The sequence below is a fragment of the Ochotona curzoniae genome, unplaced genomic scaffold, assembly GCF_017591425.1.
Source record: "Ochotona curzoniae isolate NIBS_2020 unplaced genomic scaffold, NIBS_Ocur_1.0 scaffold_2587, whole genome shotgun sequence".
Classification (NCBI taxonomy): Eukaryota; Metazoa; Chordata; class Mammalia; order Lagomorpha; family Ochotonidae; genus Ochotona; species Ochotona curzoniae.
This window is the reverse complement of record NW_024467096.1, coordinates 14,116,888-14,142,151: the sequence shown is the minus strand read 5'-3', so window position 1 is coordinate 14,142,151 and position 25,264 is coordinate 14,116,888. Positions and strand designations below refer to the sequence as shown.

The following is a 25,264-nucleotide window of genomic DNA, read 5'->3' as shown; positions in this document are numbered from 1 at the left end:
TACCTGCAAGCGCCGGAATATGAGCACTTTCTCATGTCCAGGCTGCCCCATTTCTTTTTTAAAATTTATTTTTGATGGTTTTTACATAGCTAATTAGAGTGATAAGGGACAAGGGCTACAGGAAGGTGGATGAGACCATTATTTCCACATTCTCTGTTTTCCTTCCTGTATCTGGGTGAGTGGGGAGTTAAGGGGAGAGGCCACTCCCAGCCTCTCAAATGGTTCTGTACCCTGGGATGGAGGACAGCCACTGGACACCATCCAAGTGTCCCTGATGTGGGGCATGCTCTGAGGGTCCTGCTCAAGGGGTTTTGATAGTTCTGAATCACTGCCAGTCTCGCCACTCCAAGCACGATGGAATCTCTCCAGAATTCACTGGTTTATATAGTCCACCTTAGAGTCTTCGTTTGCCCAGTTATTCACTGCCAACATTTGACTAGGGTAATTGATCAATTTGTTCTGTCCTCCATCCTCTATTATGGTGTCAGGTGTCATCTGCAGACTCCAATGTACTACCACCATGTCTTCCATGTGCATCTGGATATGCTGTTCACTGCTCCATCTAAGCCACTAAGGAGACCAAGCTCTGACACATGCACTCTACAGTCAGACCATGAGACCTGCACTTCTCTTCATGGGTGCAGCAGTTCAGTTGGGTAATCCCCAAAGAAACTTCATCTGAGGTGATCCTAGTCCTGATTCTTGTGTGTGCTTTCTAGTACAGGCACAGTCCATTACCCCAATCAGCTTATGCATATGCTGCTGATTGCAATTGCTGGGTCAGTTCTGTTTCCAGCCCTGTCTTCTGCATGAACCAATGGGTATTGTAGCCCAACCCGATCTGCCCAGCACACACTCAACCCTCACACAAACCAGTGGGAGCTATAGCTTAGTTGGAACGACCTGCAATACCCCTCACCAGACCTGCCTCCCCCCGCCCGTCCTGGTTCCCATACTTGCCAGCATATACAGCAGAGTGGTCCAGTCTGTCCCACATCCCATTCAGCTCTCATACATGCCAATGGGCATTGAAACCTAGTTCAACCCAGCCAGCCCCACTATTCAGCCCACACACATGCTGGCAGGAGTCACTCTCTGTCTAGCCATGCCTGCCCTAGTCCTATTTCTCATGATCTCCAGTGGGATTGGCAACCCAAGAGGGAGGTCACTCCTAATCCTGGATCTTGCACTGTTCAGTTGGTTCTGCAGTTTAATGTGACAGAATTTGCTCCCATGCTAGCATCTGCTAGCTGATGCTGTGGCAAAATCCCTACCAGTCCATATCCGCTCTGGCCTATGCATGCACCAGTAGGAACAGTCAACCTAGCCTGGCTTTCCCTGATGCAGCTCACATGAGGTGTTGTAGCCCTGCCTGGCCTGGTTTGCCCCTGTTCCAACTCTCATGCTATCTAGTAGGAGTAGTGGTTCAGCAGGGGAGCCCAATGTAGCCCCGCTACTGGGTTTGCCCCCTCCCCTCCAGGTCTCACATGTGCTGGTTAGGGGCTACGACCCAGTATGGCATGGCCCGTATCACCTTGGCATTTGTTGGTGGGGGCTGTAGCCTGGCCTGGCCCAGCCTACCCCTAGTTCCAGCTCACACTGGTAGAGGCTACAGCCTAGCCCAACCCAGCCAGCCTCCAATCCCAGCCCTCATGTGAAATGGCTTGTGTTGTGATCCAGCTCAGCCTGACCCACACTTCATCTGGTGCTCGGATTTGCCAGTGGGTGATATGAGCTGGCTTAGTCTGTTTTGCTCCCAACCTGTGCCAAATGTATGCCGGTGGGTACCATTACCTGACCTTGTCTGGGCTGCTCCGTTTCTTGGTTTTTGTGCTCACCTGCAGGGACTGTGTCCTGACAGAGAAGTTCCCCAGGCTCCTCTATCCTGGCTGCTCCATTTCTAAAGATGTGGTACATATGAAAACCACATCAATAATAAAATGTCATTCTTAGAGCAGTTACCTCATCATGGTCTGAGCTCTTTTTTAAAAAATTCCTATTGGAAAGACAGATTTACAGAGAAGAGAGGCAGAGAGAAAGATCTTCCATCCACTGTTTCACTCCCCAAATGGCTGCAATGGGCAGATCTGAACCTAAGCCCATGGATCTTCCTTTGTTAGTTTCCCAGGTGATAAGCAAGGAGTTGGATGGAAAGTGGAGCAGCTGCGGAAAGTGGAGGGAACCGACTCCAAATTGGGATGTTGGTACTTGCAGGTAGAGGATTACCCAGTTAAGCCGTGTGCCAGTCACATGATCTGAGCTCTTACAGAGCTTTCTTGTAGTACTTAGCCACTGTGCTACTCCTGGTGTGCTGTCTTTATTGTTTTCCATTGTTCATGTTCACTACCTCCAGAGAATGGAACAATTTTGGTAGGTAAATAACAAGATTCCGTTTTTTCAGATACTCAGCAGGTATACTAGGTTCTGTTCAGAGAATACAGTGATGAAGTCACCATACTTGCCATCATGTACTGGTAGTTCAGTGGGAAACAAACACTTTCTAAGCCATGCTTCTTGGTTCTGAGAGCAGACGGGATGGAAGGGACCATGGGGCATAAAGAGGAGGCAGCAATCAGCTCCGCCTAGGAAACCAGGACAGTTCATGCAACAGAAAGTACCTAAGTAAGCCTGGAAGATTCTGTAGCTTTTCAGGGAAACCCTGTGGAAGGAGGGAACCTCAGCAGAAGAAGGGGACAATGAGTGTTTGTGGAACTGTTCCAGTTGTAGGATAGGTGGGTACTGCCAGGAGGGGAGACCCAAAGGAAGCCAGTTCCCGCACAGTGGGGAGCCCCTTGAAGGGGTTTTAGAACAGGGAAGTTCTAGGATTAGGTATGCTTTTGAATAAGATAGCTTTGATTGTGATATGTGGCATGGACTTCAACATGAGAAGAAGGGGGCAGGCATTGTGGCGCAGAAAGAAGCTGCTTCGTGGAGTGTCCACATTCCATACTATAGTGTCTGGGGTCAAGTCCCAGTGCTTCTAGTCAGGTGCCCTGCTAATGCGTGCCCTGGGAGGCAGCGAATGATAGCTCTAATACTTGGGTTCTTGTCACTCATATGGAAGACTTAGATGGGGTTCCAGGCTCCTGGCTTTGGCCTGCCTTAGCTCTGGCTGTTGTGGGTATTTTGGGGGTGAACCAGCAGGTGGGAGAGCCATTTCTCTCTTTTCTGCCTTTCAAATAAATATGCAAATATGAAGAGAGAGAGAGGAGAGCATGGTTATAAATCTCACAGGAGCTTTCTCCTTATCTGAGCTTAGGGCAGCTTCTGACTGCTCTGCTACTCCCAGGAGAAGAAGTGTGAGCAAAGGTGACACAAGTTCCATGCAGGCTAAATTTTGAGCCAGTGATCGCACATCATGGCTTTCCTCGTTCCTTCATCAATTTGCTGATCATTCAGTCAGGTTTCTCCATCTTTGAAGCAGTTAGCACTCTTGCCTCAGTTTCATGAAGTTCTTCCTGGGGCCGGGAGGGCAAGGTGTTATTTGCAGAGATCAAATCTTAACCATCACTCCAAGAGTAGAAACTGACATTGCCCTCATGCTGACAGAAGGGAATTTTGGTTTTCTTTGGGAGCTGGCCTGTTAGCTGTGTTACTGTTATCATAATCTCAGTGCAGTGCACAGTTAAGCTTCCGTGGGTGACAGAGTACCTTCTCAGAAGAGAGATTTTAAGCAGAGACTTGAGTCTAGAGTAGAGGCCAGCAAACTGCAGCTTGTCTGCCAGAATGGCTGTCATCTGCTTTTGTAATGGAAGTTTTACTGGAATGCCACCACTCTTGTCATATGGAATGTCTGTGGCTATGTTTATGCTGTAATAGCAGATTTTTGCCATTGTAACAGAGACCTGGTGATCTGTAAAGTTCCAAAGGTTTACCACTTGGGCTGTTAAAGAAAAGGTTTGATCTAGACCATCACTGCCTGCTAGAAATATGTCACATATATATTTTAAAATTTTCCAGTGGTCACATTTTGAAAAGTGAGGGAAAAAATTATCAATTTTAATAGTGTTTTTAAGATTTATTTTTTGAAAGATAAAGTCACAGAGAGAGAGAGAGATCTTTGATTTGCTAGTTCACTCCTCAAATGGCCGCAACAGTCAGGGAGGGGTCAGGCTAAAGGCACATTAACAGGGAGCTGGATTGGAAGCAGAGCAGCAGGAACTGGGTTTGGCACCATGACAGGTAATGCTGGGATCGCAGGCATTGGTATAATCCTCTCTGATCCACAGTGCTGGCTAGCCCCCAATTTGAAGTTTTATTGAACCTATTCCAAAATATTATTTTATGCGTCATCAGCTGTGAATCAATTATTTTAGCATTTTCTTTTCATGAGTCCTCAGAATCCAGTGTGGATTTCACATTTGCCACACATTTCTGTCCAGAGCAGCTGCATTTCAGGTGCTCCTTTGTCACGTGTGACTCGTGGTTGCTGTCTTGGCCAGTACAGGTCTGGGCTCTGAGATACTGCCGAGGGAGAGCAGCCCTAGGGAGGTCACCCTCTGGAGGGCCTTGGGCCGTAAGGGAGGGGCTGACCCACAGCTGACATTCCTGTGCCAGACAAACCCAGGAGCTGCAAGTGCTGCCTTCAGGCTCTCTGTGCTTGCCCTCAGAAGGTGGCCTACCCCATGAAAGGCAAGTTTGCTTTTCTGGTTGCAAACTGTGCCAGATTCCCTGTGTGTGCACTGAGCCTGCATTTTTTGAGAATGTGTCATCCTTCAAGGAGCACTGACTCTCAGGGGGTCAGCGCTTGTGATTCTGGATCCATCCTGTGGTGGTTAGATTCACCCAGGAGAGAAATGTCAAGAGTTGCTGTGACAAAGAAAGGGCTGCCCCACTTCCACAGACCCACCAGACCCCCATAGTGATATCCGGCTGGAAGCAAGTCCAAAAGTAGCATTTGTGGCTGAAACTCAAAGATTTCATGTCTTGTTCTCTGTTTCCTGTACCTTGTTCACAGTGCATGCAGTCAGCTCAGGCAACATCTCTGAGCCCTGTTTCTCCCCTGGCATTTCCCATGCATTTGCTTTCCTGCTTACATAGAGAGAAGGGACCACACAGATTAAAATTCAGATGTGTGTCCTTGCCATTGCAGGTGTTTCATAGCTCCATGTCCCCAGATTTTAGATATTACCTCAGCCTTCAGGCACCTCTTTCCTGGAAAACATTCAAACTCTTTTCTCTATCAGGGTCCTCATTCAGGAAATCCTTTTGATTTTGAAATCCTCCTGTTCTGTATGTGAGCCTAATGCCCCTCCATGGTGGTCTGTGGCATCTTTTCTTGCCATGAATGTACATGGCTTAGTGACCATTCACTCACTTGACAAATATTGACTGAGCACTGCCCTGTGGCAGGCAGCATTCCAGGAACTGAAGATATTGTAGTGCAGAGGGTATAGTCATGGCTTTCAAAGGTCTCACGTGGGAGACACAGAGTCACAGCACAACTGTGGCACATGACGAGATAGGCAGTGACTTGCTTGAGGAGAAGCCCAGGGGAGGGTCACCTGAGGCAGGCAGGAGTGGAGGAGGAGGGGAAGATGGGCAAAAGGGAACACATTATCTTCTCAAGCTTAGGACACCTGTTCATCATGATCTGCTTTTTCCCCTGCAGGACAAAGCCCAGAAAGTCCTGCAGAAGCTGGGTGACGTGCAGGAAATCTTTCACAAGAGGCAAGTGAGTCTGATGAAACTGGCTGCCAAACAGACTCGCCCAGTGCAACCTGTGGCCCCCCATCCTGAGTCCTCCCCAAAATGGGTGTCACCAAAAACCAGCCAGCCCTCTGCCCTGGGTAGGTTATTTGGAAGAAGTAATCTCTGGGGTCTTCCTGAGTACCTCTGAGGGTAGAGACCATAAAATGGTGGTTATTTTTGGCAGTTATTCTTGAAAACAAACTACAGATATACCACGGTGCAGACACTGAAGACTTGCAAGCACTTAAATTATAGCAGGTGCCTAACTAATAGTAAGAATATTATTTCTCTGTAGAGCAGCAGTCATGGTATTTCAATCTTCATGACTTTTTTTATTCTGTCTTATTATAATGGCTGGGACTTACAGTACAATGTCAAATGGGGCTGGTGAGAGTAGGTATCCCTATTCCTTGTCAACAGTATGGGAAAGAGTTCACATATCACCTTTAAGTATGATGTTTGTGGTATGTTTTTCACAGATGTTTTTTAGCATCTTGAGGAGATTTGCTTCTATTCCTAGTGTACTCAGAGGTGTTTTGGTTTTTGTTTCTGTTTTATCATGAATGATGGTTGAATTCTTCAGGTATTCTCTTTTTGTCACATATACTGAGATGTTTACATGCTCTAACGTTTTCCCCCAGCAACTCCACTGTTAGCATGCAATGATTTATTTTCACATGCTAAGACAACTTTCAAAAAATAAATCTTAAAAACACTATTAAAATTGATTTCACTTTTTTTCTCACTTTTTGACACAGTGGTTAAGTACTGTATCCCATATCAGAGATGAGAGAGAGAGAGAGAGAGATCTTCCATCCACAATGGCCAGAGTTGGTCCAGGCTAAAGCCTGCAGCTTGAAACGCTTATACAGGTCTCTATATGGGTGACAAGTGCCCAAGTACCTGAGCCATCTTCTGGTACTTTTCCAGGCACATTAGCACGGAAGTGGATTGCAAGTGAAACAGCCGGAACTCAAACTAGTGCTCCAATATGGGGTGCTAGCATTGATTGCAAGTGGCAGCTAAACTGACTCACCACAACACTGATTTCCCATTCTTTTTTTTTTTTTTGGCAGGGGGAAGGTAGTGGGAGAGGAGGAGGAGAGGCAACAGAATATTTTTAAATGTTTTTGTCATAATTTTTGTTCATTTATTTTCATAAAAGGTGGAGAGGGGGTAGGAACTGAAGTAATTGAGCTGCAATGTGCTGCCTACTAAGAATGTTCATTAGCAGGAAGCTGGATCAGAAGTGGAGAAACTGTGGCTGGTACAGGCTAACCCTCCACCTGCAAGTGCTTACATCCCATGGGCACTGGCTCATGTCCCAGCTGCTCTACTTACCGTCCAGCTCCCTTCTTATGGTTTGGGAAGGCAACATAGCCTGAAGTTCTTGGGCCGGTGCATCCACATGGGAGACCCAAAGGAGGCTCCTGGCTTCTGGATTTGGATCAGTTCAGCTCTGACTGTTGCAGCCATTTAGGGAGGCAATCAGTGAATGAAAAACCATTCTGTCTCTCCTCCTCTCTGTAAATCTGCCTTTCAAATAAAAATAAATATATCGTTTAAAAAAAAAAGTGGAGCAGCTGGGACTCAAACCAGTGCTCATTTGGAATGCTGGTGTTATACAAGACAACTTCACCAACTGCACCTTGATTCTGGTCCCTATAATTATATTTTTAAATGAAACTAAGAGATAAGAAGGAAGTGGAGCAGCTGGGACATGAACCGGCCCTCATATGGGATCTTGGCACATGCAAGGCGAGGACTTCAGCTGCTAGGCTACCACACCAGGCCAGACTTGGTCTCTTTTATTGATTCTAAGTACATATGGTTGTTACAAGTAAATAAAGCAAGAATAACAGAGATTGATTCTTAGCTTTCCAAACACAAGATTTCATAATAGATAATTCCCCTTCCCCCAGTAAACAGATCCTCATCGTGTCTGAACAGGCTGTCTTTAATCTGGGTCGGTCAAGTAGCTCATTTTATGGAACTTACACTCTTGTTTTTCCAGTAACCAACAGGTTTGAAACACAGTTGTCTGATTCCTTAGTGGCTGAGTCTTTGCCAAGATAAGCAATCACATTTCACAGTGTGAGGAAGCTGAGTGGAAGAGCTTAGACGTGAAAATTAGGATCTCAGAGTCTTGTGAGCAAGTGCCTAAAATACAACATTTAATGTTTCTGAAGTCCATATGGAATGTAAAAACACTCTTAACATCATGTGACCATACTCGTAGCTGTAACATGTTGAGCAGTTACCATGATCTGCCTAATTTGAGCATATGAATTCACTAAAGCTTCATAACAACCCTATGCTGCAGGCTTTCTGGGAGTCCCCAGCATATAAATGGACACAGATATTAAACATGTGTGTCTCCTTTGCAGAGGAGCAAAGCTTGAAAGGCTTCTGCTGCCTGCCTTTAATTACTTCTCTGTAACGGCCAAGGGCAAGGGCTTCTCAATCATGAGTGTCACTAATTAAGCACATGCATTCCTACCATTAAATTACTATGCCTGCAAGTCAGTCATTTTGCAGAGCTCTTGTGGAAAATAAGGAGCCTGAAAAATTGACTGTGATTGTAATGTAGCTTCAGGGGTCACATAACGCAGGGTGACAGTGTGTTTTACTGCAGATTTCAACATTTATGGAAATCCCATCGGAAGCCCAATTGCTTTTGCTTGGCTCACAGAATTGAAGGGCGGGTAAGCGAGCCTCTGGAGCCTGGATGGTCAACCTCAAACCCAGATAATAATCAGAGTGATATATTGGTGGTGTTAGGAGGATGGCATTTTGGTTTTAGCTCCTAGAAATACACAAAACATGCCTTTACTTAGTCTTATGTTTCCTGTGAGTTTTCCAAGGACACTGGATGATGATGATGTTGATGATGATGAATAAGAATTCAAACAATTGGGCCCAGTGCGATAGCTTTGCAGCTAAAGTCCTTGCCTTGCCCAAGCCAGGATCCCATATGGGCACCAGTTCTAATGCCAGTGGCCCACCTCCCATCTAGCTCCCTGCTTGTGGCCTGGAAAAACAGTCAGGGATGGCTCACAATCCTTGGCACCCTGTACCTGGATAGGAGACCCAAAAGAGGCTACTGGTTGCTGGCTTTGGATTAGTGTAGCTCTAGCCTTTGCAGTTGTTTGGGAAGTGAACCAGTGGACAGAAGATCTTCCTTTCTGCCTCTCCTCCTCTCTGTATATCTAACTTTCCAATAAAAGTAAAAAACAAATCTTTAAAAAAAATTCAAAGAATCCCTTGTGATGATCTTCGTAGCTGTCAGCACAAACACTGAATAAAGCTGATAAAACATGTTAGGAAGCTTCCAGGTCTATGCTGGGCTACTTCTCTCCAAGTCCCAATTTTACTAACCAACAACCATGAAGCCTGAAGTAAAGATATCCCCCAGGTGTCTAAGAATCCTGTGCAAAGGAGAAAATGGAGGTGGAGTGACTGAGAGAACAGAGCAAGAGCAAAGCAGCTCATTACCTTGACTCGGTCAATTGATTGGAGGTCGTCTGATACACTCCTGGAAATGGCCCCATCAGTCCTGGAGTCATTACTACGTAATCAGAATAGAACAACTCCTTCTGCCTAGAGCAGGCATAGACATCCTTTTAAAGAATAACAATGTGGTATAGGCTGTGTGCAGAGAAAGAAAGCAAATATTTTAAGGAAGACTGTAAGTGATTGTGCTTAAATGGCAAGAATTTTAGAATTTTTCAAGCTTTCCACAATAAATACAAGCTAATTTTTGATGAAAAAAATGCATTTAATAAAATGAAGTACCTAGAATTTAATCTAGTTCTCTAATCCAAGAACAAAATCAAATGGTGTGTCATACAGGATAAATAATGCATGCTCATGTGGCAACGGATAAGAGAGAGAAACTGAGGTTTGTAATAGGGGATGCTGCGTGAAGGCAATGACTTTTAAAATGGGCTTTAAAGCCAGGAACAAAGCAAATTCTGTCATTTTTACCATGCTATAGTAGCCTGTTTGTTGTGATTTTGTATTTCCTGTGGCATTGAGTGTCAAAGACCGGTTTCTTTCTTTTTTAAAGATTTATTTGTTTTTATTGGAAAGTCAGATATACAGAGAGGAGACGAGACAGAGAAGAAGACCTTCCATCTGATGGTTTACTAAAGTCGCTGCAACAGCTAGAGCTGAGCCAATCCGCAGCCAGGAGCTTCTTCTGGGTCTCTAACACGGGTGCAGAGTCCCAAATCTTTGGGCCGTCCTTAATTGCTTTCCCAGGCCACGAGCAGGGAGCTGGATGGGAAGCAGGGCCATCGGAATTAGAACCAGCTCCCATATGGGATCCTGGGCATGCAAGGCGAGGACTTTAACTACTATCGCGCCAGGCCCAAAGACTGGTTTCTATGTTTCTCCTTCACCTCTCAGTTCATCTGCTCTCTGGGAAATCATTGTGCTACTGTGATTAATCTTTTTTAGTAAGCTGCATCAACACAGCCCAGATATTTGTCCGGCAGAGTGCTCTTCTGAGTTAAAACTGAGGTCAAAGAACCAAACTAATGGTGAATTGTCTTTGTCCCTCCAGCTCCTCCCCAAAGGACATCTGAGGAACTTGGTACAGAGGCAGATTTGAACTCTCTGGATAAGGATGACAATCAGACTAAATTTGGAATCAAGGTAAAAAATTACCTTTCTATTACTGAAAGAAATCTCTGACAGGAGGGAAGACTGTGTTCCTAATTATCAATACATCAGTAAATCATGTTCCCTGTTATGTCCCCATCGACAGTTCTGGAAGCTGTGCCCATCAAGACATGTGGTACAGACTGTTGCTCTCAGGAGCTGGACTGTGTAATGAACCTTTTGCTTTCTTCTTTTTTAACTGCAATAACAAATGAAGGCTGGTCATGTATATCATTATTTTATTGCAGTTCCTGGTGCAGACTGTTTTGTTGAAGGAAGAAGGAGAAGCTGTTTGTTCCTGTCATCTGATTTTGTATTTCAAATTATGACGATATGATAAAATTGTGTAGTGCTATAAAAACCATACGCACATGTGCAAGTGCGTGAATAACCATGAGCTCTTTCCTAATAAGCTCTGTAGATTATGTAGAGGGTAATTTCTTTGTCTTGATATTATAGTATTGTATAAGATGTTAAAATTAGATGAGGTTGGGAAAAGGGTACATGGGGCTTTCTGGTCCAGTTCTTTGCAACTTCATACAGTTGTTTTACAATAAAAGCTAACATTAAAAAGCATAAGCTTTGGAACCAGGCAGACCTGGGTTTCAGCTTAATATTATTGGATAGTATAAATAAGGAAATCATTATTCTAGAGCAGGTAAGAAAAAGGTGGATTGAAGAAGAAAAAGTGTTAAATTTCATCTGCATGAAGGACCAGGTGATTGACTAAGAGAGAAGCCTCTTTATTACTTGTTTTGTGTCCACTGTCCAAGACTCATTCCCAGACTGGATAGAGCATGGCTCTGACTGTAGGTGACAAGTCTGGCTTCCTTTTGGCCTTATGCCCAGAACCTGAAGACAAAATGAAGTCACACCCAGTCTAGAGGGTGAATCATGGCCTGGTGATAAATGCTACCCATTGCCCTCCAGCGTAAATACTCAGAGAAAAGGCAGCCATGAATCAATCCGTAATTGCTACTATAGCCTCTGATATTTCTTGCAAATAATGGTATGCCATGGTTTGATCATCTTCAGAGAAATCATTGCTAAACGGGTGTTCCTTCTTCTCTGATAAGTGATTTCTTGTTGCACTAGCTCTTGGAGCTCGTCAGCTCAACTCAAGGAAGCAGGAGGCTCTCCCCAGAGCTACCTTATTGCCATGCTCTGGGAAAGCCCAGCAAGGGAGAGATGCATGGTGTTTACTGGCAGGGAACATGTGGCTACTTCCTGCTCTTCACATCACCAACTGGAAGCTCACAGCATGACTCATGGGAGCTGCCTTGCCCAGGCTGCTCACATCACAGCTTCTTTGGAAGGGAACTCTGACGACAATTCTCTTTTCCCAAATGTGACCCACAGGTAGCACCGGAAGGGTTAACAATGTCCTTTTGCGTCAAGTCATTTAAAGTAGGATACACTTTTTCAGCTTCTGAGTAGATAGAATTCCCAATAAAAACACTAAGAAAGAAAAAGAGAAGGGAAAAAAGAAAAAGAGAAAGAAAGAAGCAGAAATTGTTGGAAGGGACTGGAGCGATGAGAGGAGATCTGCTGGCACTGACCAAAGGCCAGGCTTTGCGCCATAGGCTGGATGAGCCTAATTGGCCTCTAGAGAAAGTTGGGGCCTTCCCTGGTTTCACCAGCAGTGCTGGGGAGATTCTGAGAAATTGAGTTTCCTCAAGAATCATACAACTAGCAAATGGTGGAGCTAGAAGCTGAAATTCGCAGTTGACTAATCAGTTTGCTTCTCTACCTGGTTATTTGCTTAAACTAGTTAACTAGCAGCTTACTTAATCCCCCAAGTAAGTATCCTCCTCTGCAACATGAGGATAAATAGCACTAGTTTCACAGTGAAGCGAGAGGTATGTGGAAAACACCCAGCAACACTGGTGTAGTTTTAAAAATATTTTCTATCAGTGAAGTGGAAAAACCTTTTCATTGGTTTATTTTGTGTAGCCCTTGCCTATTTTCTTGCAAGACTGTGTTTTTACTTTTTATTTGTTAAACTTGTTATTTAGTGGGGCCATTAAGTCTTTGACTACAATGTAAATTAAAAATATTATGTCAACAATAATATGAAACACTAAATTAAAAAAAAAAAATAACTGCCTTGTCCATAGCTGGCCAGGAAATTTGAGCTCTTCATTGGATCCTACATTTATGAGTAGACCGTCCTGTGTTAAAGATGGAAAGAAGCCAAAGGAAGGTCAGTTTCAGGCTTTACGTGGAATTCTGATCTCCATTATATATGTAACTTTTGCTGAATGATAGCAAATCAGGGGCCCAATCAGTTCCTTTTCTTTTCACTACTTTGTATCCCAAAGTTTTCAGTTGTGTTTTCTGTTTCTCTGCCAAAGAACTATATGAACTGGAACACATTTATTTCTACTCTTCAATGCTATTTGTCAGTGTTAGGGTGAGCAGTCAGGAATTTTGCCAGATTTGTAGGGCCTCCACCAAACTTTCTGAAAACTTTCCAGAATAATGATTCTCAAATTTTCCCGTGTATTGCAGCCCTGAGCAACTTATTAATAAATAAGGTATATTTCCAGGCTCCATCCCAATAAATTCTAGTTAAGCAGTTCTGGATGGGGTTCCAGAAACTGAACATATAACTTACATATTTGGTGACAAGAATAGGTGATACAAAGACCACTGTCTTAGGGGCTATATTCAAAAGCGAAAAGAAGGGAGTAACACTAAGTTTACTTCTGCCTTTGATATTTGACCAAAATATTTGATGAGTCCTACCTATTTGGCTGGCTTGTTCAAATCAGTTATATACATACACACATATAGCACATATCATGTTACATGTTGGTGAATTTTATATGTTACTATTTATTTATTACTATTTATTTATATTTTACATATATTTTAAATATTATATAATATATATTTTATGCATACACATGTGTATATATATGTATATATTCCATTCACTGGTCCACTCTTCAAATGCCCACAGTAGCTAGAACTAGACCAGCCTAAAGGCAGGATCCAGAAACTCCATCCAACTCTAATGTGGGTGTCAGGGATCCAAGTTCTTTGGGCTATCACCTGCTGCTCCTAGGGTGCACATTAGGAGTAAGCCAGAATGGAGACCAGAGCCAGGCCACTAAATTCCTCGGTCATTTTTGGGATATAGGCACGCCAAGCAATGACCTAAAACACTGCCCCAAACATTTTCTGCTCAATTAAAAACAGATAAAAGCAATTGCTATGGGCCCAAACTCAGGAAACTTACAAGTTTCATAAGGGAACCAGTAATAATTTTCAAGAATTCATAATAGAAAATGCAGAATGACTCAACTGTGGTGAAAAGAGCCCAGTGTGTTAAAAGCTGAAGAAGGAGGGTTTCCAGAGACTGTGTTACATGGACACATGTTTAAAGAATAAAAAAGCTTGGAAAGGTAAGACAGAGAAGGGCATCCCAGAACGGGGATGAGTATTGCGTTTCAGAAGTCTGAAGGGGCACAGGCTACTCTGGGAAGGTAGACCAGACAGGTGCCAGAGGCTTGGCTGGGAGACTGCTGACAGAAAAAAGGGCATCTGTGTGTTTAGGAGACGACTGTGCCACACAGTGAGCAACTGAGTCAAGGAAGGCAGACATACTAACCTGGGACAGTGCTGTAACTGGGTATAACTTCAGTGGTGACAGCCTGTTACAGTGGCAGATGGGGAAAGCGGCAGAAGTCCTATCCTTTGACCCAACAGTCTCCCCAGGACCTGGAACACAGTGGGCTCTTAGAGAATGCTGGGTGGGAGAATAAGTAGATGAAGGCAGAGGGCCAGTGCAATAGCCTAGCAGCTAAAGTCTTCACCTTGCATGTGCTGGGATCCCACATAGGTGCCGGTTCTAATCCTGGCAGCTCCACTTCCCATCCAGCTCCCTGCTTGTGGCCTGGGAAAGCAGTGGAGGTTGGCCCAGGGTCTTGGAACCCTGCGCCTGTGTGGGAGACCTGGAAGAAGTTACTGGTTCCTTGCTCTGCATCTGCTCAACTTCAGCCATTGCGGCCACTTGTGGAATGAACCCGCAAATGGAAGATCTGTCTCTCCTCTCTGTAAACTTGACTTTCCAAGAAAAATAAATAAATCTTAAAAAAAATTGAGGTGGATTGTTTATAACCACCTGTGATTATCAGTGTCCACATATAACTGTTATTGGCATGGTCCATAAACAATGAAGGCCTAATCCTCACTGTACCTATATTAGGGCCCCAGGATTCAAGAATTAACCTACAACGAAAAGTTATTATTCTACATGGCTGGGAGATACTCCAGTGGAACCATGATGGACTTGGGAAAATTCATGATGGACACACATGACTTTAGAGAGAACAGAGGGGGGTGGGAAGTTGGGGATGGAGAAGGGAGAGCCCACCACCATCTAAATTGTATCAAAAAAACAATAAAAAATTATTTTAAAAAATGCACTGCCAAGGAGGAGAGAGAAATGCTGCAAGGATTTTTAATTTAGCATGTAAGTCCTAAATTAAATTGGCACATCAGAATTGAATTTTGAATTATAAGTGTGACTAATAGTTACTGATTTAAAAATTGATCCTATAAATTTAAAAGAAACTGAGAAAGATTATTTTACTATTTAAAATTTTTGTCTATATATATATATATAATAAAATTCCAGCTAAAATGAATTGCTGGTTGTTCTCATTGCATGTGTATTGTTCTGAGTATGTAGATGAATGCATGAAAGTGTATACTGTCCTTCCCAGAATGTTCTCCGTGATCAGCTACTGTTGCTGTACATCTCCAAGGATTAAATTTAATACCTAGTATTGTACATGCTCAAACATATTTTTAAATTAATGAAGAAATAATTGTATTGAAAAACTTAAAAAGTGAAGAGCCACAGAGAACCATCACAACAGTCTACACACTTTTATCAATGTCACTGATGTTGTGTAAGAAGCTGTCACATGCCCCACACTTGTGACATGAGATGAGTCAGTCCACTGGTCATGCAGCTACGTAGAAATGTGTACACTGGATGAGGGACCAAGTTTGCCATGCAATAGATTGGCATAGTGATGCACTTTTTTTTTACTTGTAATAACATTAAAATGTGTACATGGAGGCTAAATTGCATGAATTGGAACAGCTTGAGGACATTTAAGATGCGTGGGTAACTTCTTTTCAATGTCTCTGGCACATTTCTTTACATTTCCTTGGTTTGAGAATGTGAAAAATATTCCTCACTTTTTTTTTAAAGATTTATTTTTATTATTTTTTCATTGGAAAGGCGGATATACAGAGAGACAGAGAGGAAGATCTTCCATCCAATGATTCACTCCCCAAGTGAGCGCAACGGTCGATACTATGCCGATCCGAAGCCCAGACTTTCAAATCATTTAAAAAAAAATGCTTGCTGTCAACTTAAAGAAAACATTTTCCCCACAATCAAAGCATTTTAAGTGTTGCATATTGATCCAGCCTATAAGTCAATTTAATCATAAAAATAAGTTGAAGTAATTACTAATAGTACTATCTGGGAATTCAAGATCTTAGATAAAAGACTCTATGAGAACATTTTGAAATGGGCAAAGTTTGCATTTTGGATCTATTCCCTCATCTTTCTTGATCATTTTTGCATGTCCACACATCCTCAACCTCGCTGTTCCTCAAGCCTGCCGTTCCCCTCCACAGGGCTTCAGTCTTCCAGATGTCCTCCCCTTGCCTCATTTGCTCTCTGTTCTGGGACTCCTTCCTCACTTGGGCTGAGTCAGACGTCAGAAAATGGCCAGCTCACAGCAGACAGGGAAGATGAGCTACTGACTGCCCACAATGGAAAGGAACCTCTCAGCAGTGGCTTTTTGTAGGGGATCAAGTGCAGGGAAGGGCCAGTGCCAGTTGGGAAGTCCAGCAGGTCTGCTGTAGAGGAATCCACGCCAGGCTAGCCTCTCAGTGGGGTCTGCTTTCCCAAGTTCTTGTCTTTAAATCAAAGGCTGCCTTTTTGCCTGGCAGTCCCAGCAAGGAAAGGGGAACCTGGAGAGCTGGAGAGGTCTGTGGTGAAGGCAGGGATGTTCACTCTTGGTTTGTATTTTTACATCATGCTGGCCCAGGTTGCAGATGAATACCTTTCGAAGAAATCTGCTTTCCTTCCTCTCCCAGTGTATTCCCCCTCCTCCACTTGGTAGGGAAGATTCTGAGTCTTGCTTGACATAATTCTATATTTTATTTTTTTCATACTTTACATGATTAATTATTACAATACCAGAAAGCTTGTAAGGTTCAGTGCCTCACTAATCCTGTGTACCTTAAATGAAGAGGGTAGGACAAACACTGGATATCTGCCTGACCTTTCCTCTCTTAGAATTAGGCCCAGCAGCTCCTGTTTGTAGGAAATGTGGTGCAAGAGTAAGTAATACTCCCACCTTATGTTACCAGACACATTGCCTTAAAGCATTTGGAACTGATAGGCCTGGTGGCATGGCCTAGCAGCTAAAGTCCTTGCCTTGAACGCACCAGAATCCCATATGGGCACCGGTTCTAATCCCAGCAGCCCCACTTTCCATCCAGCTCTCTGCTTGTGGCCTGGGAAAGCAGTTAAGGACGGCCCAAAGCCTTGGGACACTGCACCCATGTGGGAGACCTGGAAGAGGTTTCTGGTTCCCAGCTTCAGATCAGCATAGCATCGGCTGTTGTGCTCACTTGGGGAGTGAATCATCGGATGGAAGATCTTTCTCTCTGTCTCTCCTCCTCTCTGTATTTCTGACTTTCCAACAAAAATAAGTCTTTTTTTTTAAAGCATTTGGAACTGGCATTGCTTTCCATATGTCCTTAAAATCAGGAAGTAAAATCTGTTAGCTCCAGGGGAAGATTAATTTTATTCCATTTAAAGATTGCTATGCCTCCTTTAAGGAAGAAAAAAACCCACTTAATAATAAGCTTAAAATTAACTACTGGTATTATTCAAAATATAAGTTTAAAAGTTATATATGTTCTTCAGAGAAGTTGAAGTACTTTTTTTTGAACAACATCCTTTCTGGCTGGGAACTTAGTCTGGATTTTGTTGTTGTTGTTCAGCTTTACAAGCATGTATCTCTTCAAAATACAGGTAAGCAGAACAATTAGATTATGCAGGTTTGTTGAGAAGACACTACTGGAGATTATAGATGCATATTGGCTGGTACCCTGTAGAACCCAGAGACAAGGTGGAGCGGTGACAGCGAGTGAGGGCCAGGGCTGGACCTGGAGCAGTTCCATTGCTGTCTTTCTCTTTCAGGCTAAAATGACCATAAAGTGAGAGGGACTGTCCAGCCTGACTGACCTCCAGAAGGGTGGCTTGGGACAGAGTCCCTTCTGTATCTGGCTGGCTGGCCGAGACAACCCCCACCTTATGTATCGTCTGAGATAGGATGACTTAAGGGAAGCAGGATATGGTTTCACAAGAGTCAGTCTGTTTTTTAAAACTTATCATGTTAGAGGGCTCATAGCGAGTCTCACAAGGCGTGGCTGGGGTCAGCTTCCTTAGCACACTGTGGTTTTTAGAGTTTGTTTATTTGAAAGAGAGAGAGGTAGACAGCTAGTTGATAGATGGATAGAGATCTTTCTCCACTGGTTTGCACTCCAAATGCCTGTGATGGCTAGGGCTAGGCCAGGCCAAAAGCCAGGAGTCAAGAACTCCATACTGGTCTCTTGTGGAGTGTCAGGGATCCAAGTACCTGGGCCATTATCTGCTGCCTCTTGTGGTGAGGATTAGCAGGAACCTGGATCCGAAGCAGAGGTAGGACTCCACCCCAGGCACTCCACTGTAGACTGCAGGTGCTTCAGGTTTAACACCCGGAGTTAACACCCCAGGGCTGTCCCAGTGACCCCTTGACGAAGAGAACCAGTGAAGCAGGCTCTTAAGTGAATATGGCCTCTTCCTCTGGGAGCTTTCCAGAAGTGTACTTTTAGTTTTTCTTAAAGCTTTGAGAACAATTTAGGTTTCATATCAAAATCAGAAGCAACAGCGCCTAACTTGGTATTTTATATTGTAAGCAAAAAGACATTTCCTGCTCAACCCACACATCTTCCTCATTTTATAAAGAAGATAAGGGTCCAGGGAGATTAAGTAACTTGGTTAATAGAGTGTCACGCTATACTGAAGCAAGTACTCATTGCTGAGAACTTACTGAGGGTGAGGCAGTGCCATCCAGTCCCTGTAAGGTAGCTCTTAAAGAGGCAGTCATAAGTATCATTTATTGAGCTCTTTGTGCTGAGCATTTTAACACTCTAATTGCTATAGCAAGGTTCTGATGTAGGTGTGATTATCTCTATTTTACAATGAGAGAATGAAGGGTTAGAAGGCCTACCCTAGGCCACTCTGAAATAAATAAATAAATAGTGTTTATTTGAAAAGCAGATTTTCAGAGAGGGAGTGACAGAGAGATTGTCCAGCCTCCGGTTCACTTACCAAATGGCCACTATGGCCAGAGTTGGACCCCCAAAGTCAAGAGCCAGGAGCTTCTTCTGGGTCTCTCACCTAGGTCCAAGCACCTGGCTTTCTTTCACTGCTTTGCCAGGTACATTAGGAGAGAGCTAGATCAGACGTACAGCAGCTGGAACTGGACCCAGCACTCATTTGGTATGCTGGCACCACAGGCAGCAGCTTTATATGCTAAGCTACAGTGAAGACCCCACCCCTAAGACACTTTTAAATAAAAAGTAGCCAGGAAGTCCTACCTTTTACATCTAAGATTGCAGTTTTTTTTTTTCACCTTATAAGAGATTTTCAGATTATGGGTCATGATGCTGATAGTGAACTGAGTATGAAAGTAAAAGCAAAACTATAAATCCTACTAGGGAGCTTAGCAAATGGGAAATAGCAAATGCATACAGCATAGGTATTTACTCTTCAATAATAGTAGAATTTCGATGACCATTTCTAATCATATTTATACATTATGTTATTTTATTTTCTTTCTTTTCCTACGTTTGTAATGTAGCAGTGAAATGAATGACTATGCCATTGTAATAATTTGGGGACATAATAAGACAAATAATATGGTGGGAGGGGAAGAGGAGTTGAAGAGGAGAGATGTGCCCTATGCATGTAAATCTATACTGAGGGAAAAAATAAGTAAGTAACTACATACATTTTATTTACTTTTTAAAAAAGATTTATATATTTTCATTGGAAAGTCAGATATACAGAGAGGAGGAGAAACAGAGAGGAAGATCTTCTGTCTGATTCATTCCCCAAGCGACCGCAGAAGGCTAGAGCTGCGCCAGTCCGAAGCCAGGAGCCAGGAGCTTCTTCTGTGTCTCCCAAGCAGGTGCAGGGTCACAAGGCCTTGGGCCATCCTCGGTTGCTTTCCCTGGTTACAAGCAGGGAGCTGGATGGGAGGCAGGCTGGGATTAGAACTGGCACCCATATGGGATCCTGGTGCGTTCAAGGCAAGGACTTTAACCACTAGGCTATCGTGCCGGTCCCTGCATATATTTTTAAATACAACAAGTACATAAATAAACATAACAGAGTGAAAAGGGGTAACATGAGTTGAGAATAGAGAATATCATATCAGCTGTACTATAACTGAAGAAGTTTTTGTCTGTGTGCATTATGATGTAAATGTACTTCTTGTGGGTTGTGATCAGACCGTGAACGCTACCATCTGCATTCACTGGCGTTAAGGTCTCCTTAAGGCAGTTCCCCGAGCTGCTGTGGGTGCCTCCCATTTATCATCAGTGATACTGATGTCATATTCCATCACAGCTGTTTGGCAGAGGGCTTTGCTTCTGCCTCCACCAACCCTTGGCAGCAGGAATCTGGATAGCCACAACTCTGCACCAAGGCATTTCCTCAAGAACGTGAGAGCCTCTCAGGCATGACAAACCTGTAAACTCGACGTCATCACTGAGCATGAAATGTGACAGTCCAACTCTAGGTCTTGAGTCATTGTTATTTTTTTTCTATCACTGGGTTGGCATGAAATAGAAGACTCTGCAACATCCCCCACCCCTCATAAACAATAGATTTGATAGAGCTATAAAGAGCATAGTTCATTCTATAACCAGAAGCATGCTTCATAGAGACAGGAAGTTAATAAAAATGATTACTCTTTAATGGAAGCCCAACAACACCTTTGGAGGTGCAACCGTAAGACTGAAGTCCTAAGTCTAGTGGGTAATTCAGATGCATCAACAGTCTATATCAGGCACTAGAGAAGGATACAGTGTCATTCCAGCTGCTTTCTAAGTCAACTCCATCTTACATAAACTATACAGAGTATAGTATGAATCTGAATCCTGGGACTGGTACTTATTTCTGTTTATTGATCCATGGGTCAGATGTATGAATGTATCCTACAGGGAGCTAAAATGCCAATTACCATTAGAGTGACATCCTGTTTTATTATCATTATCATTATTCTGATAAGCAGAAAGACAGAAAGAAGTCCCATCTATTGGTTTGTTTCTCAGATGTCTCCAAAAGCTGGGACTGGGCCAGGTCGAAGCCAGGAGCTGAGAACTCAGTCTAGTCTCCCACACCGGTGGTAAGAACCCAGCCCCTTGGATCATCACCTGTTGCCTCCCAGGGTGTACATTAGTAGAAAGCTGGAATCAGGAGCAGAGGCAAGACTCGCTCCCAGGCAGTCCAGCAAGGGAAGTTGGTATCCCAAGTAGCCTCTTCAGTACTGGACCAACCACACATCCTGTTGTAAAAGGGGGGAAAAGGACCTAATCTTGGAATATAAGATGGTCACTTCAGTTTAGAGCTAAACTGGTTATACTGATATCCCAGATACTTCTTTATGAGCTTGCTCTCTGGGTACAGTCCTGGATTTGGGAAAAACCTCTGTAAGAAATGTTAAATGCTCGTAGTGTTCTGCAGTCCACTGAACATTTCCAAGCTGCTGTCTTTGTGGTCAACACTGTGGATCATGTTCAGGCATCCTTACCTTGACTGCTTTCTAAGTGAGTGCAAGGAGAGGGCTGTAGGTGCATGGTGAGGAGTTAGCCAACCACAGACACTACTTCATCTGCATAAGTCAGGTTTAAAGCAGCTGTTCGTAGAATGCGCTATTTTACGTTTTCACGAATGGGGCTATAGATTCAGATATAGATACTTGAGAAAGTATTGTTAAGGGAGATCTGATGAGTAAACATAAAGAACCCTGAAAGGGAGAAGTTTACCCAGACTGAGGGATAAATGGGGAGGCCTGTTGTAAATAATGTGTGAGTGACAGGCTGCTTCGGTATGCACAGCCATAACCTGATTTATAAGCTTAAATGATGTTTTCAGTGTGCCATTAAAAATATTTGTTGAAAAGGAAAAGCATATTGATGCCCATATTGATGACTACTACTTAGTAATAAGATAACTGACTGGGCCCAGTGTGGTAGCCAAACTGCTAAAGTCCTCGCCTTGAATGTGCCAGGATCCCATATATGGGTGCTGGTTCTAATCCCAACGGCCCTACTTCCCATCCAGCTCCTTGCTTCTGGCCTGGGAAAGCAGTCAAGAACAGCCCAAAACCTTTGGGACCCTGCACCCATTTGGGAGACCTGGAACAGGATATTGACTCTTGGCTTCGGATCAGCTCAGCTCTGGACATTCTGGTCGCTTGGGGAGTGAACCAGTGGATGGAAGATCCTCCTTTCTCTCCTCCTCTCTGTATATCTGACTTTTCAATAAAAAATAAATTAAAAAAAATAACTGACTATTGATACAGATAACATCAGGGATGTATCACAAAAACATTGTGATAAGAAGCCAGACTCGAAAGGCAACATACTTTGGAGCAGGCATTTGTCCTAATGGCTAAGAAGTTGGTTAGGACACCTGTGTCCCACTCTGGGGTGCCTGAGATTAATTCCTGTGTTCCAGCTAATAAGGTCCTGGAAGGCAGCAGGTGACAGTACAAGTAATTGGACTTCTGCCATCCATCTGGGAGATCTGAATTCAGTTGCAGGCTTCCAGCTTCACACTCCTCACCACTGTGTTCATTTGGGGGTGAACCAGCAGAAGGGAGTGTACTTTCTGTTTCTCCATCTCTCAAATAAACACTTAAAAAAATGCTGACCTCTTTTCACTGCTGGAAACTGGGCACTGTACGCAGGTGCACTGGGATGGTGCCTGTCCTCAGTTGGAGATTCCTATTCTAGCTTAACTTCCTGTTCTGCAGAGGTTGTTCAAGACTGATATATTTTTTAAAGATTTTTTTTTTTTTTGGGGAAAGTCAGATATAAAGAAAGGAGGAGAGACAGAGAGGAAGATCCTCTGTCTGATGATCCACGCCTGAAGTGGTTGCAGTGGCTGAAGCTGAGCCAGTCCGTAGCCAGGAGCCAGGAGCCAGGAGCCAGGAGCCAGGAGCCAGGAGCCAGGCATTTCATTGGGTAATGAAGGAATTCAACATAGACCTCACCACACTCAACATATTTGGAATTATGTAGTCTCAGTCAAGAAGAGTTTTTTTCAACAAATCTTTCAGGGAGAGATTCTTTGAAGTCATCTGGAACTTCTTTGAAAATATGAGTTGGCAGGCCTGGCCCAGTGGCCTACCTGCTAAAGTCCTTGCCTTGAATGTGTCAGGATCCCATATGGGTGCTGGTTCTAATCCCGGCAGCCCCACTTCCCAGCCAGCTCTCAGCTTGTGGCCTGTGAGAGCAGTCAAGTACGGTCCAGGGTCTTGGAACCCTGCACCCATGTGGGAGACCCAGGGGGAGCTCTGGACTCCCGGCTTCAGATTGGCTCAGCTACGGCCGTTGTGGCCACTTGGGGAGTGAGCCATAGGATAGAGGATCTTCCTCTCTCTCTCTCCTCCTCTCTGTATAGCTGACTTTCAAAAAAAAAAAAAATTAAAATCTTAAAAAAAATGAGTTGGCAAGCCAAGAACAACAGCTGAATGAGATAGTCACAATCGATAAACTTGTGCAAATTATTCCAGCACTAGTGCAGTTAGCTACACCAATTGCCATTAAAGTCCTAAACAGTGGCACAAAGGAAGCTAAAATCCAGAGAGCTCCAAGGATTTCAGAAGAAGACAGATGCTTGCCTGGGAACAGAACAGGAAACAATTGACAAATCCAGCTATGGCAGTTTTTACTAGAACTCCTTACTGACAAGGATACTCAGTACTGTGTTCCATGGGTTGGTGATCTAGGTCCATTTAAACTAAATCAGCCTGAATTGGTAGCTCAGGAAATGGGGACAATGTAAAATAAGCCTACAATGAACTATGAGAAACTCAGTTGTGCATCAAAGTATTATTATGATAGGGACATGATTTGTAAAGTTCAAGGCAAGAAATTTGTGTATAAATTTGTCTGTGACTTGACTTACTGGAAACAGGGTAGCAGAATTGAACCTTTGGTCACAAAATGTGACCAAAAGAAAGTCTCCAAGGTGCAGCTTCATGGAACTGGCCAGCCATTCACAGCAGTAGCCCTATCACTGCTTTTCTGCAAACGGAAAAGGACAGTTGATGCCCAGCACCTAAGGGAGTTTCTTATGTATTTTGAACAGGGATTGCTCTTACCTTTATTACTAAATTTGAATCTTCTTTTGTTTCTAGAATGTACAATCCAGTGCATAAGTTTTTAAATAAATATTTCATACTCTTGTGAAAAAAATGCTGAAAATATGTATTCCATTTGTAATAACATAGGGATAGAGATCAGAGCGGGTGCTGCCAGGGGCTGGAGGTACTGCAAAGGAAGCTAAGGGAATTTGGCAGGGGAATAAAAATGTTCGTTATCTTGATGGTGGCAACTTTTTGGCTGTACATGTGGTAAAACACAACTAATTGTACATGTAAAAGGCTAATTTTATCAAATGTAATTCTTACTCCAATGAACTTGACCCCCCCAAAAAAGTCTCATTGAAATGGAAGTGCTTTTTCAGAATGAAAGACAGTTTACAATCAGGTACTTATTCATTGATTTCTGTTTTGTTCCTGCTGTAAATGGTTTGCTCTGATTTACGGTCACTTAGGTGCCCTTATTGGCGTTGGCCTGGGTTTAATGTCAAGCTCTGACTCCTAATTGCAGCTTTTGCTAATAATGCAGATCCAGGGGTTGGCACTTTGGCACAGCACATTAAGCCACTACCTGCAATGCCTGTATACTATATGCATGCTGACTTCAGTCCTGGCTGCTAGACTTCTGATCCAGCTCCTGCTCATGCACCTGGGAAAGCAGCAGGAGATGGTCCAAGTGCTTGAACCCCTCCTTGCCGTGTAGCTCCTAACTTTAGTTTGGCCCAGCCCAGAACTGCTGAGGCCATTTGGGAAATCAACTGGAAGATCAGATTGATATCGCTCTTTCTCTGTAACTCTACCTTTCAAATAAACAAATAAGTGCTTAAAACTAAAACAAAAATCTGCCCTGAAAGGCAGCAATGATGGCTCAAGTGATTGGGTTCCTGCCACCCACATGGGAGACCCGGATTGCTGCATTGTGCTATTGGCGCTCGACTTTGGCTCCAACCGTTCTCCATACATTGTGGGCATTTGATTTGGGGTAGTGAATTTCTATATGGAAACTCTCCTCTGTTTTGTCTCTCCATTAAATAAATTTAAAAAATTTTAAAATTAATATCACTTTATAGAAATTAAGCCTAAATCTAAAATAATTAGAACTCCTATATTTGGTTGTCTAAGAAATATATTACCAAGAATAAGAAGCTTTACCATGAGGGATCAGCTCCATGACTTTTGTGTTTTAGAGGTGAATCTGTACCAGTAAACACACACACACATACACACACACAGAGCGGTGACAGGTTTGCATCAGCGATCAATTTTTTCTAAGTGACTCAATGATAAACCTAAATTTGGCAAACATAGCTTCAAAAACTTAGATTTTTCACTTACAGAGAATCTTATGAAGACACAAAAAAAGAAATCATCCCTTTATTAACTAAACAAAATAAACCCTAGCACATTACCACATTTTAGGCTCT

The 25,264-nt window shown here is 43.4% G+C and overlaps 1 protein-coding gene and 1 pseudogene across 1 annotated transcript in view; both read left to right on the top strand.

Annotated features, from left to right (window-relative positions):
- Positions 1–25,264, top strand: part of MCF2L2 (MCF.2 cell line derived transforming sequence-like 2) — a 232,463-nt gene that overhangs the window by 131,227 nt on the left and 75,972 nt on the right. The window contains exons 13-14 of the mRNA XM_041002575.1: positions 5,612–5,789; positions 10,259–10,350. Of these exons, the coding sequence (XP_040858509.1) occupies positions 5,612–5,789; positions 10,259–10,350 (270 nt within the window). The remainder of the gene's footprint in view (positions 1–5,611; positions 5,790–10,258; positions 10,351–25,264) is intronic.
- Positions 17,411–23,787, top strand: LOC121171072 (annotated as a pseudogene).